Source organism: Eulemur rufifrons, chromosome 6, assembly GCF_041146395.1.
Source record: "Eulemur rufifrons isolate Redbay chromosome 6, OSU_ERuf_1, whole genome shotgun sequence".
Lineage (NCBI taxonomy): Eukaryota > Metazoa > Chordata > Mammalia > Primates > Lemuridae > Eulemur > Eulemur rufifrons.
The window spans coordinates 55,173,638-55,188,726 of NC_090988.1; the positions used below are offsets into that span (position 1 = coordinate 55,173,638).

At 40.4% G+C, this 15,089-nt stretch overlaps 1 protein-coding gene across 9 annotated transcripts in view; it reads left to right on the forward strand.

The window, feature by feature from the left end:
• The window catches only part of STIM1 (stromal interaction molecule 1), a 174,735-nt gene that overhangs the window by 84,949 nt on the left and 74,697 nt on the right, over positions 1-15,089 (forward strand). For 7 of the 9 annotated variants that reach the window (XM_069471093.1, XM_069471099.1, XM_069471095.1 and 4 more), the window contains exon 2: positions 10,059-10,189. The exons of the other annotated variants lie outside the window; for them this stretch is intronic. In XM_069471093.1, coding sequence (XP_069327194.1) covers positions 10,059-10,189 — 131 coding nt within the window. The remainder of the gene's footprint in view (positions 1-10,058; positions 10,190-15,089) is intronic. 9 annotated transcript variants of the gene reach the window in all.

The window sequence follows — 15,089 nt, forward strand, 5'->3', positions numbered from 1 at the left end:
TCTCCTAGTACTTTTTGTGAGCAAAGGACTGTGTTTATTCATCTGTTTGAATTTGTTCATTCAACCAATTTTTCTGGACATTCATTTGTTCATTTGACAAATGTTTATTGAAGTTGAACTGTTGTGCTAGGGACTGTGCTTAGGTGCTAGGTGCTAGAAGCTAGGATTCAGCCATGAACAAGATAGCCATGGTTCCTGCCACTATGGAGCTTATAAGTTTTGTGGAGAAGACAGACATTAAACAAATTGTCATATAAATAGTTACAACTGTGAAAAATATCGTAAATGAAAGATATAGGTTGCTTTGGAGAATGTATGATGTAGGCCTAAGCCAGTTTGGGAGGGAGAGTGGGTTAGGGAAGGTTCTTTGAAGAAATAATATTTAAGCTGAGACAGCAGCAGGAATCAGAGTTTGCAGGTTAAGAATGAAGAGCCTTCCATATAGTAAGAATTCTAGATGGTTCTCAACTTGGGCTGCATATTAACATCACCAAGTATAACAGTATATGGAGCAACTGGACATCTCCTACGTTACTGGTGGGAGTATAAAGTAATACAGCTACTTTGGAAAATAGTTTGGCAGTTACTTAAAAAGTTAAACATACTTTTATTATATAAGCCAGCAGTTCCACTCCTGCACATTTACTTGAGAAAAATGAAAACATGTTCACACAAAGATTTGTACCATGAATGTTCATAGTAGCTTTATTTGTAACAGCCAAAGACTAGTGAATGGATAAACAAATTATAGTATATACATTAAGTAGATTACAATTCAGCAACAAAACGGAACAAACTACTAATTCATGTGATAACATGGTTGAGTCTCAAATCATGTTGCGTAAAAGAAGCCAGGTGCAAAGGAGTACATACTGATGATTCCATTTAATTTGAACTTCTAGAATAGGCAAAACTAATTTGTAGTGATAGAAATCAGATCATTGGTTATGTGAGGAGGAAGAATGAGGGTTCGCTGTAAAGGGCCAAGTAGGATTACTTTGGGGTGATGGAAATGTTCTGCATCTTAATTAGAGTGGAGGTTACACAGCTGCATATGTTTGTCAAACACATTGAACTGTACATTTAAAATGGGAGCATTTTATTGTGTGTAACTATACCTTAAAAAAGTACCCAAGGCCGGGCGCGGTGGCTCACGCCTGTAATCCTAGCACTCTGGGAGGCCGAAGTGGGCGGATCGTTTGAGCTCAGGAGTTCGAGACCAGCCTGAGCAAGAGCGAGACCCCACCTCTACTAAAAAAAAATAGAAAGAAATTATATGGACAGCTAAAAATATATATAGAAAAAAATTAGCCGGGCATGGTGGTGCATGCCTGTAGTCCCAGCTACTTGGGAGGCTGAGACAGGAGGATCCCTTGAGCTCAGGAGTTTGAGGTTGCTGTGAGCTAGGCTGACGCCATGGCACTAACTCTAGCCTGGGCAACAGAGTGAGACTCTGTCTCAAAAAAAAAAAAAAAAAAAAAAAAAAAGTACCCATGCCCCTTTTTTATGAAGCTCAAAAACAGATAAAACTTGACTATGGTGATAGAAGTCAGAATGGTAGTTATAAGCATGAGCTCATATCCCAGGAGGCTGAGGTAGCAGTATCTCTTGAGCCCAGGAGTTCAAGGCTGCAGTGAGCTGAGTGTGCCATTGCACTCCAGCCTGGGTGACAGAGTGAGACCCCATCTCTTAAAAAAAAATAGTGGTTACACTGGGGTGTAGTTACTTGTGGTAGTATTGATTGAAAAGAGGCAAGAGGGAGGGGGTCTTCCTGGAGCATTGGAAATGTTCTATATCTTGATTGCAGCAGTAGTTACATGGAGATATATACATACATACACACACAGATGTAGATATATATACATGTATATGTATACATTAATTGATCTATATTTATGCACTTTACTATATGTATGTTATGTCTCCATTAAAGAAAAAAATAACAAAAAACCCCAACCCAAGCCTAGGCCCCACCCAGAGAGAGACTGATTTAATTGGCCTGGGCCAGGGCCTGGGCATCAGCAATTTAAGAGCTCTGTAGGTGAGTCTGACATGCAGCCAGAGTTGAGAACTACTGCTCTATGTCGAAAGGCCAAGGAGGAAAGAAACTTGGTGTATAAAGAAGGATCATAGATTCCTTTGGGTTAAGATCTGAACGTTAAAAAGAAGGATTACAGAAAGTAGAAGGAGTTGCTAGAAATGAGATTAGAAAGATAGCAGGTGTCAGATCTCTGGGCCTTGCAGGTCACATTAAGAAATTTGAACTTTATTTTAAGAATAATGAGGAGCTTTTGAAAAGTTATGAGCAGGGAGTAACTAGGATGGATATTCAGCTGGTATGACTAGCACTACCTACAGCTAGCATTCCTAATGATTGGTCACCAAGTATTTAGAATATCTCCTCTGGGAGTGACATGCTGTGTGGCAAACAAGATTTGGAATAGTCAAGAAATATTGAACTTGGTGATTGATTAAATGTGGTGACTGAGATGTCAAGGTTTCTGACATAAGCAACTGGAAGAGTAGGAAGTTTTGGGGAAAGAGAATGAGTTTAGAATGGGAAATTACTAGTTCAGGTTCCTGAGAGATATCACGTGACAATGTCTAGTGGGTAGATGGATTCTGTGGGTTTCTGTGGGTCATAAGTGAAATTTGAACTAGAAACATAATTTTGGGAGTTGGTAATAATTAGTAACTTTTTCTTTTAAATAGAGTCTTGTTCTGTTACCCAGGCTGGAGTGTTGCAGTGGCACATCATAGCTCACTGCAGCTTTGAACTCCTGGGCTTAAGCAAACCTCCTGCCTCAGCCTCCCCAGTAGCTGGGACTATAGGTGCACACCACCATGCCTGGCTAATTTTTCTTATTTGTTTATTTATTTTTAGAAACGGGGGTCTTGTTATATTGCTGAGACTGGTCTCAAACTCTTGGCCTCAAGCTATCTTCCCAATTAGCCTCCCGAATAAAAGTCCAACATTTAAAAGTCAGGCAGAGGCTGGGTGTATTGGCTCACGCCTGTAATCCTAGTATTCTGGGAGGCTGAGACAGGAGGATCATTTGAGGTCAGGAGTTTGAGACCAGCCTTAGCAAGAGTAAGACTCCGTCTCTACTAAAAAAATAGAAAGAAATCAGCCGGACAACTAAAAATAGAAAAAATTGGGCAAGCGTGGTGGTGCACGCCTGTAGTCCCAGCTACTCGGGAGGCTGAGGCAGCAGGATTGCTTGAGTCCAGGAGTTTGAGGTTGCTGTGAGCTAGGCTGATGCTATGGCAATCTAGCCCAGGCAATAGAGCAAGACTCTGTGTTACATACACACATACATAAATAAATAAAAAAAAAAGTCAGGCAGAGAGGAGAAACCTGCCTTCCACATCAGGGAAAACTAAAGATGTATTCATTCACTCAGTAAATTCTCTATTGACTATCTACTATGTGCCAGGCACTGTGCTAGTCCCTCAGGACACTGTAGTAAATAAAAAAATACCTGCTCTTGTGGATCTTACTTTTCATGGAGGGAGATAGATTATAAGCAAATCAAAGAATGAATATACCATGTGCCAGGTGTTATTAAATGCTATGAAAAATGAAAAAGTCATAAGCTGTGCCCTCAGATATCCTGAAATAATTGCAATTGTAAGCTGACTGAGGTGAGGCCACAAGAGGTACAAGTCAGAAATGCTGGTGGAACTCCGAGATATATCTCATCATGTTGCTCAACATGAAGCTTTATATACAGTTGATACTATGGATTATTTTTTGATGAGTGATCCCAGGGAGAGAAGTGAGCTTGATCAGAAGTCAGAGCTTAGAATCTGCAGTCATTTGTGTTGGTGCTTTTTGGGCAGCTGAAACCAGTTGCCAGCTTTGTCCAGAAGAAAATCTCTTCTGAACTCCTGTCCCCTCCTGAAAGGAACCCCCCCCCGCGTCCCCCCCCCCCCCCCCGCCTTCTTGGATATGAGGACATGATGTTCTGATAGGTATAGCAACATCTCTCAGATAGGTTGGGGTTTACCCAGCCTAGGGCTCTGACTCCTCTCTCCTCTTTGGCTGGCCTGCTGTGTGCCTCAGCTGAGATGTTGTTTCACTGGGGACCTTTCCTGCTAATTCTAGGTCCCAAACCAGTTCCCTTTTTTAGCCTTTACATTTCTGTCCATCCTCCATTCCTGTCCCCCTTGTCCCCATTCTATGTCCCATGCTGTTTTATCTTTGGAACCTCATGGTCCTTGGCAGAATCTGAAAGTCTTCCCAGGGCTAGTGCTCTCAAGTCTTAGTCTTTTGATCTCTGTCTGAGGGTGAGGGTGGATTCTAATCCCATCAAGTGTGGCCGCAGAATTTGCCATTTATGGCTGGGGAGTGGAGGGTGAAGTGGGAGAAATTATTCTTACCAATGAGGCCCCTGCTGGTAAAACTAGGCGATTTCCAGATTCCTCTCAGGTTCCAGCAAGTGCTGAGGAACAGTCAGACACCAGTGCCCTTCTCTACCCCTTATCTGTACCTTCTTCCTTGACTGCTGTTTCTCTTACTTTTTTCCCTCTGGGCTTGTGTCTTACATCAGACAATCCATTACCAGGCTCAACTACAGTGGCTCTGCTTTACATACCTACAGGTATCTGTGTTCTCTGGGGAATAAATTACTGTTTATTGATGAGGAACTGAAAGTGGCTGGGAGAGAAGGGGTATCAATTAGGTGGATGGTGGATATTGGTGGTGGGAAAGGGTGGGTTGTACTCAAGAATCCCCTTGCCTTTTGGGGGAGATATGGTTTGGTATTAATTCATGCATGCATGCATGCATTTATTCATTCAGGCAGCATTTACTGATTTCATACTTGATAGGGTAGATGTTAGTGGTGGTGCCATAATGGACCCTGGGGGATAGAGTGAGTCAAACTTCGTTCTTGCCCTTTTCTGGATGTAGAATGTGAACAACTGAGAACATGAAAATTAATATAACGCAGCTATGTACAAAGTGCTTTGGAGCATACAACAGAGAACAGTGAACGACTAGCTCTGCTTAGGAAAAGGTAAGGAGATTTGGACATGATGGAAAAGACTTTGTGGTTTTGTCTGCCAATAGTTATCAAAGTGTAGTCTGCAGACCGTTGTGGGTACACTATGATCTTTTCAGGGGGTCCAGAGGTCAAATCCATTTTCATAATAATACTAAGATATTATTTACTTTTTTTTTTTTACTTTGTATATCTTTACATTGATGTTGCAAAAACAGTGGTAGGTAAGACTGCTAACACCTTAACAGAAATCTAAGCAGTGGCACCAAACTACTAGCAATCATTGTATTCCTCACCTCCATGCACTCTCAATTAAAAAGTTTTCAACAAAAAAGTAAAAATCATTAAATTTATTGAATTGTAACATGTAGTACATGCCTTTTAAGTATTCTGTGTGATGAAATAGTAAGTGCGGTATGGCCGGGCGCGGTGGCTCACGCCTGTAATCCTGGCACTCTGGGAGGCCGAGGCGGGAGGATCGTTTGAGCTCAGGAGTTCAAGACCAGCCTGAGCAAGAACGAGACCCCATCTCTACTAAAAAATAGAAAGAAATTAGCTGGACAACTGAAAATATATAGAAAAAATTAGCCGGGCATGGTGGTGCATGCCTGCAGTCCCAGCTACTCAGGAGGCTGAGGCAAGAGGATTGCTTAAGCCCAGGAGTTTGAGGTTGCTGTGAGCTAGGCTGATGCCATGGCACTATAGCCAGGGTGACAGAGTGGGACTCTGCCTCAAAAACAAAAACAAAAACAAAAAAAGTAGTAAGTGTGCATAAAGCACTTCTGTTATATATAGATGTTTGATGACTATCTCAAGGAAAAGCAGTTGTGTAATTTAGCTGTAAGCTGAACTACCTCCTTTTTTCAGGGAGCACTATTTTTACGTGAAAGAACAACTGACAGACAAACTGTGGTTATTTGGTATTTGGCAGACATTTTCTTGAGGATGAATAAAATGAGTCTTCTACTGTAATGAAAACAACTGGTAGGATTTATTGCCAATGATAAAATTCCAGCTTTTAAATGAACATTAGATTTTAGAAAACTTGTATCTTTCACTGTGAAATTGACAGCATCCCTGGATTAAAAGCTTTTCTAATGAAAGTGGTGGTGATATTAATAATTATGATTATTTTGATATTGTATAAATGAAATGTGTCAACATTTGGAAGCTCTGCATAACTCAGTGAACCAATAGTCTCCAAATGACCAGTGCATCATGTTATGAAATCATGCACATATGAAAGATCTATTCAAAGTGCAAGGTAGACCAATGGATTTTAATGTTACAGAGTACAAAAAGTTCATGTAGTTTCAGATTTCACACTGCAACTAACCTTTAAGAAACCTACCACTTGTTGAGTTTGGGTGTAGTATCAAAGAAGAATATCCACAGTTATCAAAAGGGTATTAAAATATGCCTGCCTTTTCCAACTACATATCTGTTTTGATCTTCAATCAAAACAACACATCACAACAAATTCAATGTGGAAATAACTGTAAGATTATAGCTGTCTTCTATTGAGCCAGACATGAAAAAGATTTGCAAAAATATAAAACAATCTCATTCGTCTCATGATTTTTTTCAGAAAATTATTTTTCATAAAACGTATTGTTTATATTAATATATGGGACTTATTGTTCCAAAATGAATTAATAGCTAAATATAAGAATTGTGTTTTAATTTCTAATACAGTAAATATCAAATATTTCTTTGGGATTTAAAATTTTTAAATGTATAAAGGGGTCCTGAGACCTATGCTGTTCTCAGCCTAGAATTCTTCTCTTTTTTCTCTAGAGAAATCTTACACATAGTTGTGCAGTTAATATTTACATCTTTATTTAAAAAAACATTTATTGAACATCTTATCAAGAACCTGGCTCTTTGCTTGTTGCTGGGGACATGGTCTCAAACCCTTATGGAGATCACTGTCTGGTGGGGAAGACATATTAAACAGACAATTGCAACAAAGTATGATAAATGTTACCAGTGATAGCTTATAAATGTTGTGTGGGTACAGGCTATTGTCAGAGTCTTGCAAAGAACCACTTGCCCACTCACCTAGAACATATGACCAGTTAGTTTGATTGGATTGTACCTCCTATGTCTGATTCTTCATAGACTGACAGGGAAAGTAGCTGAGTTAGCAGAAGATGGGAACTGTCACTTGCTGCTCTGGGAGGAAAGAAGGATGCTACAAATGTATTGACTGTCAGCTTTATGCTAGACCCTATGCTAGGTGTTTTAACAAATGTGATTTTACTTAATTCTCACAAAAACCCTATACAACAGATTATCATCCTCATTTTGCAGATGAGAAATTGGAGGCTCGGAGAAGTTAAACAGCTTGTCCAATAATCATATGGTTTGTGAAGATGGGATTTTTGACATATGTGTTCTGACTCTAAGTTCAGGGCTCTTTAATTGTAGTAAGAATGTGTTGCTAAATGGGTGGACCTTCTAAGGTATTTCCAGATGGCTGTGGGAAACTTTGCCAAACTGGAATGTTTAGGAGAAGGTAGAAAAGGTCTCAGGAAGGACAGGGATACAGCTTAGGAAATGCTTGCTTGAAGGAGTTATTTGTGAATTTTGGCTGACATGGTTTCTCTGAATAGGATTCTATGGCCGTATGGGAATCAAGCTTTTGTATTCCCTCATCTCTAAATCCCTTTAATCCTCTCTATGCTAGATGATGCCAGCTGCAAAGGTCACCTGTCAGTCTGATCAGGTTACAAACCAGAGCCTGGTGTTTGAAACCCAAACTTCTTGGATCTGCTGTAAACTTTTGGGAAAGGTGCTAGCTGACCTCAGGCCAAGCAGCCTAGAGGCCCCCAGTCCCTAGAGCTTGGTAAACTATTTCCATTATTTTAAAAAGTCTACTGGAAGTTATGCTTTATTTAGGATAAGCCTGTGTGCAGATACAGGCTGAGAAGATTGGATTTCTTTCTATTGGGTCAGAAAGCTATCGATCCAACGTGATTTAGGTGTGCCACCTATTATTTTCTAGAACAGGGCTCAGCAAATTATGGCCCAAATCCAGCTCACGACTTGTTTTTGTAAATGAAATTTTATTAGAATACAGTCAAGCATGTTTTGTCTATGAAGGTTTTTGTGGTATAATGGCAGAGTTAAGGAATACAACAGAGACTATATGGCCCCCAAATCCTAAATTGTTTAATCTGGCCCTCTACATAAAAAATTTGCTGACCTATAATCTTGCTTCTTTCTATCAGGGCACTTAGCACATAGTGTTTTAATTGCCTCTCTCACTTTTGTAACTGAGCTCTTGAGAGCAAAGATGAAGTATGATTCGTATTTTTATGCCCTGTGCTGATTATAGGGGCTGACATATGAAGAGCACTCAATAAATGTTGTTTAAATGGGTGTATCATATGTTGATAAAAAAATCTCTTATATATGCTTTTTTAATTTAATTTAATTTTATTTTGTTTTATTTTTTTGGGAGGGAGAGAATCTCACTCTGTCACTCAGGCTAGAGTACAGTAACGTCATCATAGCTCACTGCAACCTCAAACTCCTGGGCTCAAACAATCCTTCTGCCTCAGTCTCCAAAGTAGCTGGGACTATAGGCATGAACCACCATGCTGGGCTAATTTTTCAATTTTTTATAGAGATGGGGTCTTGCTCTTGCTCAGGCTAGTCTGGAACTCCTGTCCTCAGGCGATCCTCCCACCTCGACCTCCCAGAGTGCTAGGATTATAGGTGTGAGCCACTGTACCTGGCCTCCTTTTTTAATTTTAATTTTTTTTTTTTTTTTTTTTTTTTTTTTTTTGTGGTAGAGATAGAGTCTCGCTATGTTGCCCAGGCTGGTCTCAAACGTCTGGCCTGAAGTGATCCTCCCACCTCAGCCTGCCAAAGTGCTGGGATTATAGGCATGAGCTGCTGTGCCCAGCCTTATATATGCTTTTGAGTAGTACCAAAACAGGGGTAAGGGTAGGAAAAAGTTATGTTGATTATGCTAATCTCAGTGCTGTGTACTTCATCTATGAAGTAGTGATGGTGGGCAGAGGAAAACTGTACCCCAGACCTCGTAAGGTGTTGTATCAGATGAGCTCAGGACCTTTAGATATCTAATAGATATTTACTGGCTATAACTGTCTATGGCAAGACATAAGATGTGAGAAGTTTCCCCAGACAGCCTTGGCTGACCTTATATATACCAGTAGTGGCAAAATGAACAAAAAAGAAAACCATACATTATTCTGGCACTGGGTCTAATTGACTGCTGTCTTGTTTCCAGAAAGATTGTATTAATTTACATTTGTTTATTTGTCTGATTAAAAATGACAACTCATGGCTGGGTGTGGTGGCTCATGCCTGTCATCCTAGCACTCTGGGAGGCCAAGGTGGGAGGATTGTTTGAGTTCAGGAGTTCGAGACCAGCCTGAGCAATAGCGAGACCCTGTCTCTACTAAAAAAAATCGAAAGAAATTAGCTGGACAACTAAAAATATATATAGAAAAAATTAGCCAAGCATGGTGATGTGTACCTGTAGTCCCAGCTACTCGGGAGGCTGAGGCAGAAGGATTGCTTGAGCCCAGGAGTTTGAGGTTGCTGTGAGCTAGGCTACCGCCATGGCACTCTAGCCCGGGCAACAGAGTGAGACTCTGTCTCAAAAAAAAAGAAAATAAATAAATAAAATTAAAAAAAAAAATAACTCATTTGAGTATGTATTTCTTTGATTACTAGTGAATCTAAAGTTTTTTCCTCTGTTTATTAGCTATTTGTATTTTCTCTCATTTGTGAGTTGCCTATTTATGTTCTTGTCTAGATCCCAGTGCATTCCTAGTCCTATGCTAGACTTCCCTGCCAGGGAACTATTAGGATGATGAAGCATTGTCTCTGTATGGGACAGCTCAGCATATTCTTGGGGAGACAGTTTAAGGCCAGATGAAACATTTCCCTCACAGTATGTATAGCTGGTTCAGTGCCTATGTGAGGAATCAGATGCTAGAATCTAAGGGCTGTGACAGGTAGGTGATAGAGGCTGGTTGGCAGCTCTAAGTAATGTCTCTTGCTTTTCTTATACAGAGTTTTGCCGGATTGACAAGCCCCTGTGTCACAGTGAGGATGAGAAGCTCAGCTTTGAGGCAGTCCGCAACATCCACAAGCTGATGGATGATGATGCCAATGGTGATGTGGATGTGGAAGAAAGTGATGAGGTGAGCTCTCTCATTCTGCCGTGATTCTCCTCTCTTCCTGTGTGGTAGTCCCTGTAAGCTGCCTAGACACATGGTTAACTGGGGAGAAATATTCTCTGCTGGAGGCTGGCGCAGTGGCTCACACCTGTAATCCTAGCACTCTGAGAGGCCGAGGTGGGAGGATCACTTGAGCTCAGAACTTTAAGACCAACCTGAGCAAGAGTGAGACCCCATCTCTACTAAAAATAGAAAAAGAAGCCAGGCACAGTGGAGGGTGCCTGTAGTCCCAGCTACTTGGGAGGCTGAGGCAGGAGGATTGCTTGAGCTTAGGAGTTTGAGGTTGCAGTGAGCTATGATGACACACTACACTCTAGCCAGGGTGACGGAGTGAGACTGTGTCTCAAATAAATAAATAAAAAAAAAAAAAAAAAAAAAAATTGTCTACTGGCTTATTCTCTAGGAATTCATTCCCCTTAGGGGAGGTGGCTGTCAGCAGAGCAGCCTCTTGGAGCCAGCCTGTCAGAGTGCAGGCTTTATGCCTGTGTCTGGGCCTGGGCTGGCTCCCACTTGCCTACCAGCTAGTAGCATAATGCTGAGTGAGCTGTGTTGTTTGGGAGGGAGAGGGAATCCCTGAGGTGGTACTCTGTGGTTTCCCTGGATCTTTATTGTAATCCTGCTGTAGATGGAGGGCATCAATCTGTACTCAGCCCCGTCTTGGCATATGAGAGGGAAGACAAGACAGTAAGATCCTGCCCTCTGGGAGTTTATACTCTAATTGGGAGGAAGAAAAAGATCTTCCTAGAAAGATCATTCTGAATTCCAGGCTGTAGTTTTTGGGAGCCAGTTGAGTGGTCCTGATGGTAAGAGCTAGGGTAGTCTCTAAATGGAAAAAAGCTCTGTTACTGTTTCATCTTTTGCCATTACTACTATAGCTGCAACTCAACAGAGCCCAGAGTACGAGGCTATCATGTGTGAAAAGCTTTAAAAGCTTCTTGATTTCAAGCTCAGCATGAACCAGCAGTTTGATGAAGTTGTCAAGTTATGCCAAATCTTCAATAGTGATTCAGTTACATCATGAAGGAGGAGATAAGCCTAGTCTCTCCTCTCTGCTAGTTAGCCAACCTTGAGTTGTGAGTTCAATTTCGGATCTCACATTGTCAGAAAGATTTGGAACAGTGAGGACCTATACAGAAAGGCGTGACGTGAATAATGAAGAGTATGGAAACTATGAAATGAAGAGCATTGAACACTGGGCAATAATATTTATTAAGTGTCAATTATATGTGCCGTGCACTGTGTTAGGTATGGAAATGGGACAGTAAGTAAGACAGATACAGTCTGTCCTCATGGAACTTACAGTCTAGTGAAGAAACGTTAGCCTGGAGAAGAGGAGACTCAGGTTATATAATTTCCATCTTCAAATACATAAGAAGTGGAGAAATCGACTTAAAAAACTATGATAGTAACAATGAAAAGCACAACACTAGCTGTCATTTATTGAACTCTTACTGTATGTCAGACACAGTGTTAAGCTCTTTGCATAGTTGCTTTAAAAGACTTTAACAGCCTTGTAAAGTTGGTATTATTACCAGGGACTGGAGTCTTGGAAAGGTTAAGCATTTTGTTCAAGGACACGCTGGATATGAGCTCAGATCTGATTTCAAAGCCCATGCTCTTAAGTACTGCTGTGTTGTTTCCTTTATTCTAAGGGCAGAACCACGGCCAATGTGGGAAAAGTAAAAAATAGGCATATTCTTCTAGAATAAAGAATTGCCTAACAGTCACAGCTATCTTGTCATAGAATAGGATTCCTTGGCAGATAATTGAACTCTGTATCACTGAAGATGTGCAAGTAGAGTACAGAACTCCAGTGATTGCTCAGCAGAGGGGATTCTTCTGTTAGGATGAACCAGATAATGGTCAAGGAATTTAAAGGAGGAGAAAGATAGACTTCCTAGAGGAAAAGTAGAATTGAATAGTTTGGAAGGGGTAGGGCTGTCTGAGTAGTGGAGAACCAGCATGAGCAAAGCTGTAGAGGTAGTAAGAAGCATGGTGGGTTGGTTTTGTTCAACAGAGGGACTGTGGTAGAAAACCACAGAACAAAATGTTGGAAAGGAAAGTGGGGCCCAGGTAACAAGGCTGAGATATGCGTGTACTTGTTGAACCAGGCAATTATAGGTTCTCAAGCAAGGACAACAACCATGATGAAAGTATCTGAAATTTTGGTTACAGCTAGAAGTGTCACTGGCTTTCAAAGGACCAAAATTTTATTTGTCTGTTCTGAGAATAGAGCCACATTCCTGGTGGTGAATCAGGCCTATAGGTGTCCTGATAACTGTCCTAAGGCTTGGGCACAAAACTGGGGAATGGATGGAGAAGAATGATATAATCCCAGATCTATAAATTCCTGGATATCTTTGTTATCAGCTCCTCCTCTTTTTTTTCACATTCTCCTGAATTGCTTTGTTAATGAGGGGAGGAATAAAATGTTCTTTTTAGAGCAATGTTACCACAACAAAAAGCTCATCAGCACAAACTGTTCCAAAATAACACAAAAGCTGTCACCCTACTCTTCTTTGCGCCAGTGGTGAGCTGTTCTTTTTCAGCATAGCTTTGGCCTTGCCTTGGTTTCCACTGCTCTCCCTGCATTCCCGGGCCTCTGGTGGTTAGAGAGGACTGATAATCTGGGTGTTCATGATTAATCACACACTACTGTCCTCGAGAGAGAAAGTAGCAAAATGTATGTGCTTAAGTCAGTGTAAACGTACATGAGACAGCTTTGGAGTTCAGGATCTAGCTAGAAAGTTGGATCGATAGCTCAGGGCTTAGAATATTGGGTAATGGCTAGTGAGGTACCAGGGATGAAATCCTGGTTGTATTGGCCATCAAGGACTTGATACTTTTATGACCCGTCTAAAAACATTGCTGATTATTCAAGAACCTTAGTAGAAGTCTGAAGGGGAGGGGGGGAGCTCAATTTAGGCCTTTTATTTAGCCTCATATTGGTAACTTTTTCACATAACTGAACTGAACTTCAGTGCTAGATCTTTTAAAATTTTTGCCATTTTTGAAGTAAGTCTTCTTACAGGTTATTATGACAAGTGTTAACTTTCTTTGTATGAATCAAAGCATGTCTTCAGGGCCTCTTGCACTATTACCCAGTACTTAGATTCCTATGTGCATTGTGGTTGCTTCTTATAGTTTTCCTGTCTCTTCTTGGATTCATTCTCATTTCTCATTGCTGTATCTAATCTGCTGTGAGCTATTAAATTAGACTTATGGTAAACTGAGACTCAGTAGGCATTTTATAGAAAAATATATAATCATTTATGTGTGGAGCAACTTGTCTGGTTGCTCAGGTGCCATCTTTGCTTGCTTTTATTACGGATGGCAGAGGCTATGTATTGTGGACCCTTCTGATGAGCAAGATGGCACAATTGGTGATGGTGCCCTGCTTGCAAAACTGGAAGGGAGTTCTACTAGGCTGGCAGTATGAAACTTCAGGACCTGTGTTCTATTCAAACCTCTGGTGGGGATATTGCCCATGGGCAGAGGATTTGATGTGGTGGATGGTTTTGTCAGGTCGTCCTAACTATCAGAGGTGCACAGACAAAGGCCTACCTGAAACCACTGTCCCCTGACTGGACTAGACATTTTGAGAGCAGTGTTATTTTCTTTTTTGGAGCCTACATGGAAACTCAGGGCATTCATTCGGCCATTAAACAAATTCTTACTGAATACTTACGTGCTAGGCACCATTCGAGGGCTAGAGATTCCACGGTGAACAAAACAGATAAGATCCCTGCTTTTGCGGAGCTTACATTCTAGTGCTCTATATGTCACAGGTGATTAAGGGATAAGAAAAGTTTTAAATTAGGCAGAACTGTGATCAGGTTATAGTAGTTTAGTGACTTCTCCTTTGGTTTTTCTCAGGGTAAAATGGTGGTTAATGATTCCTACTCTTGCGGGGTTGTAGTCAGAATTAAGTGAGAAAAGTACTGTAAAAAGTTCTCAGCACAAATAAAGAACTGTTAACATTCAACAGTAGAAAACAAGCAACTTGATAAAAATGGGAAAAGTTTTGAACAGAGACTTCACCAAAGTAGATATATAGATGGCAAATAAGCATATGAAAAGATGTTCACTATTATTAACTGTTAGGGAAATGCAAATTAAAATCACAACGAGGTACTACTACATACCTAGTAGAATGGCTAAAATTAAAAAACGGACAATATAAAGTGCTGAGCAAGAGGAAGAGCCACTAGAACTTTTGCTGATGGAAATGTGCGATGATACAGCAGTCTGAAAACGTTTGGTAGTTTCTTATAAAGTTAAACATAGCTTACTATATGTCCCAGCAATTCTACTTCTAGGTATTTATCCCTATACGTAAATGAAAATTTATATTCACTCTAAAACCTGTATATGAATATTTATTGTAGCTTTATTCATAATTGCCAAAAACCAGACATAACCCAAATATCCTTCAATGTGTGAATGAATAAACAAACTGGAAAACTAGTCAGCAATAAAAAGGCATGAACTATTGATACACATAGCATAGGTGAATCTCCAAAGCATTATGCTGAGTGAAAGAAACCAGTCTCAAAAAATTATGTACCATATGATACCATTTATGTGACATTCTGAGAAAGGCAAAACTATAGCGGTGGAGACTGGGTCAGTGGTTACCAGGGGTTGGGGTGTGGGAAGGGTTTGACTGCAAAGGGACAGCATGAGGGAATTTTTCTGTATAATAGAACTGTCCTGTGTCTAGATTGCCAGGGTGGTTAAATATGTATTAAAACTCATAGAATTATATACCAAAAAAGTTAATTTCATCATATGTTAATTTAAAAAAAAAAACTCCCAACATAGTACCTGAAACATAATTCAAGTTCAGAGCTTGAATGCCGAA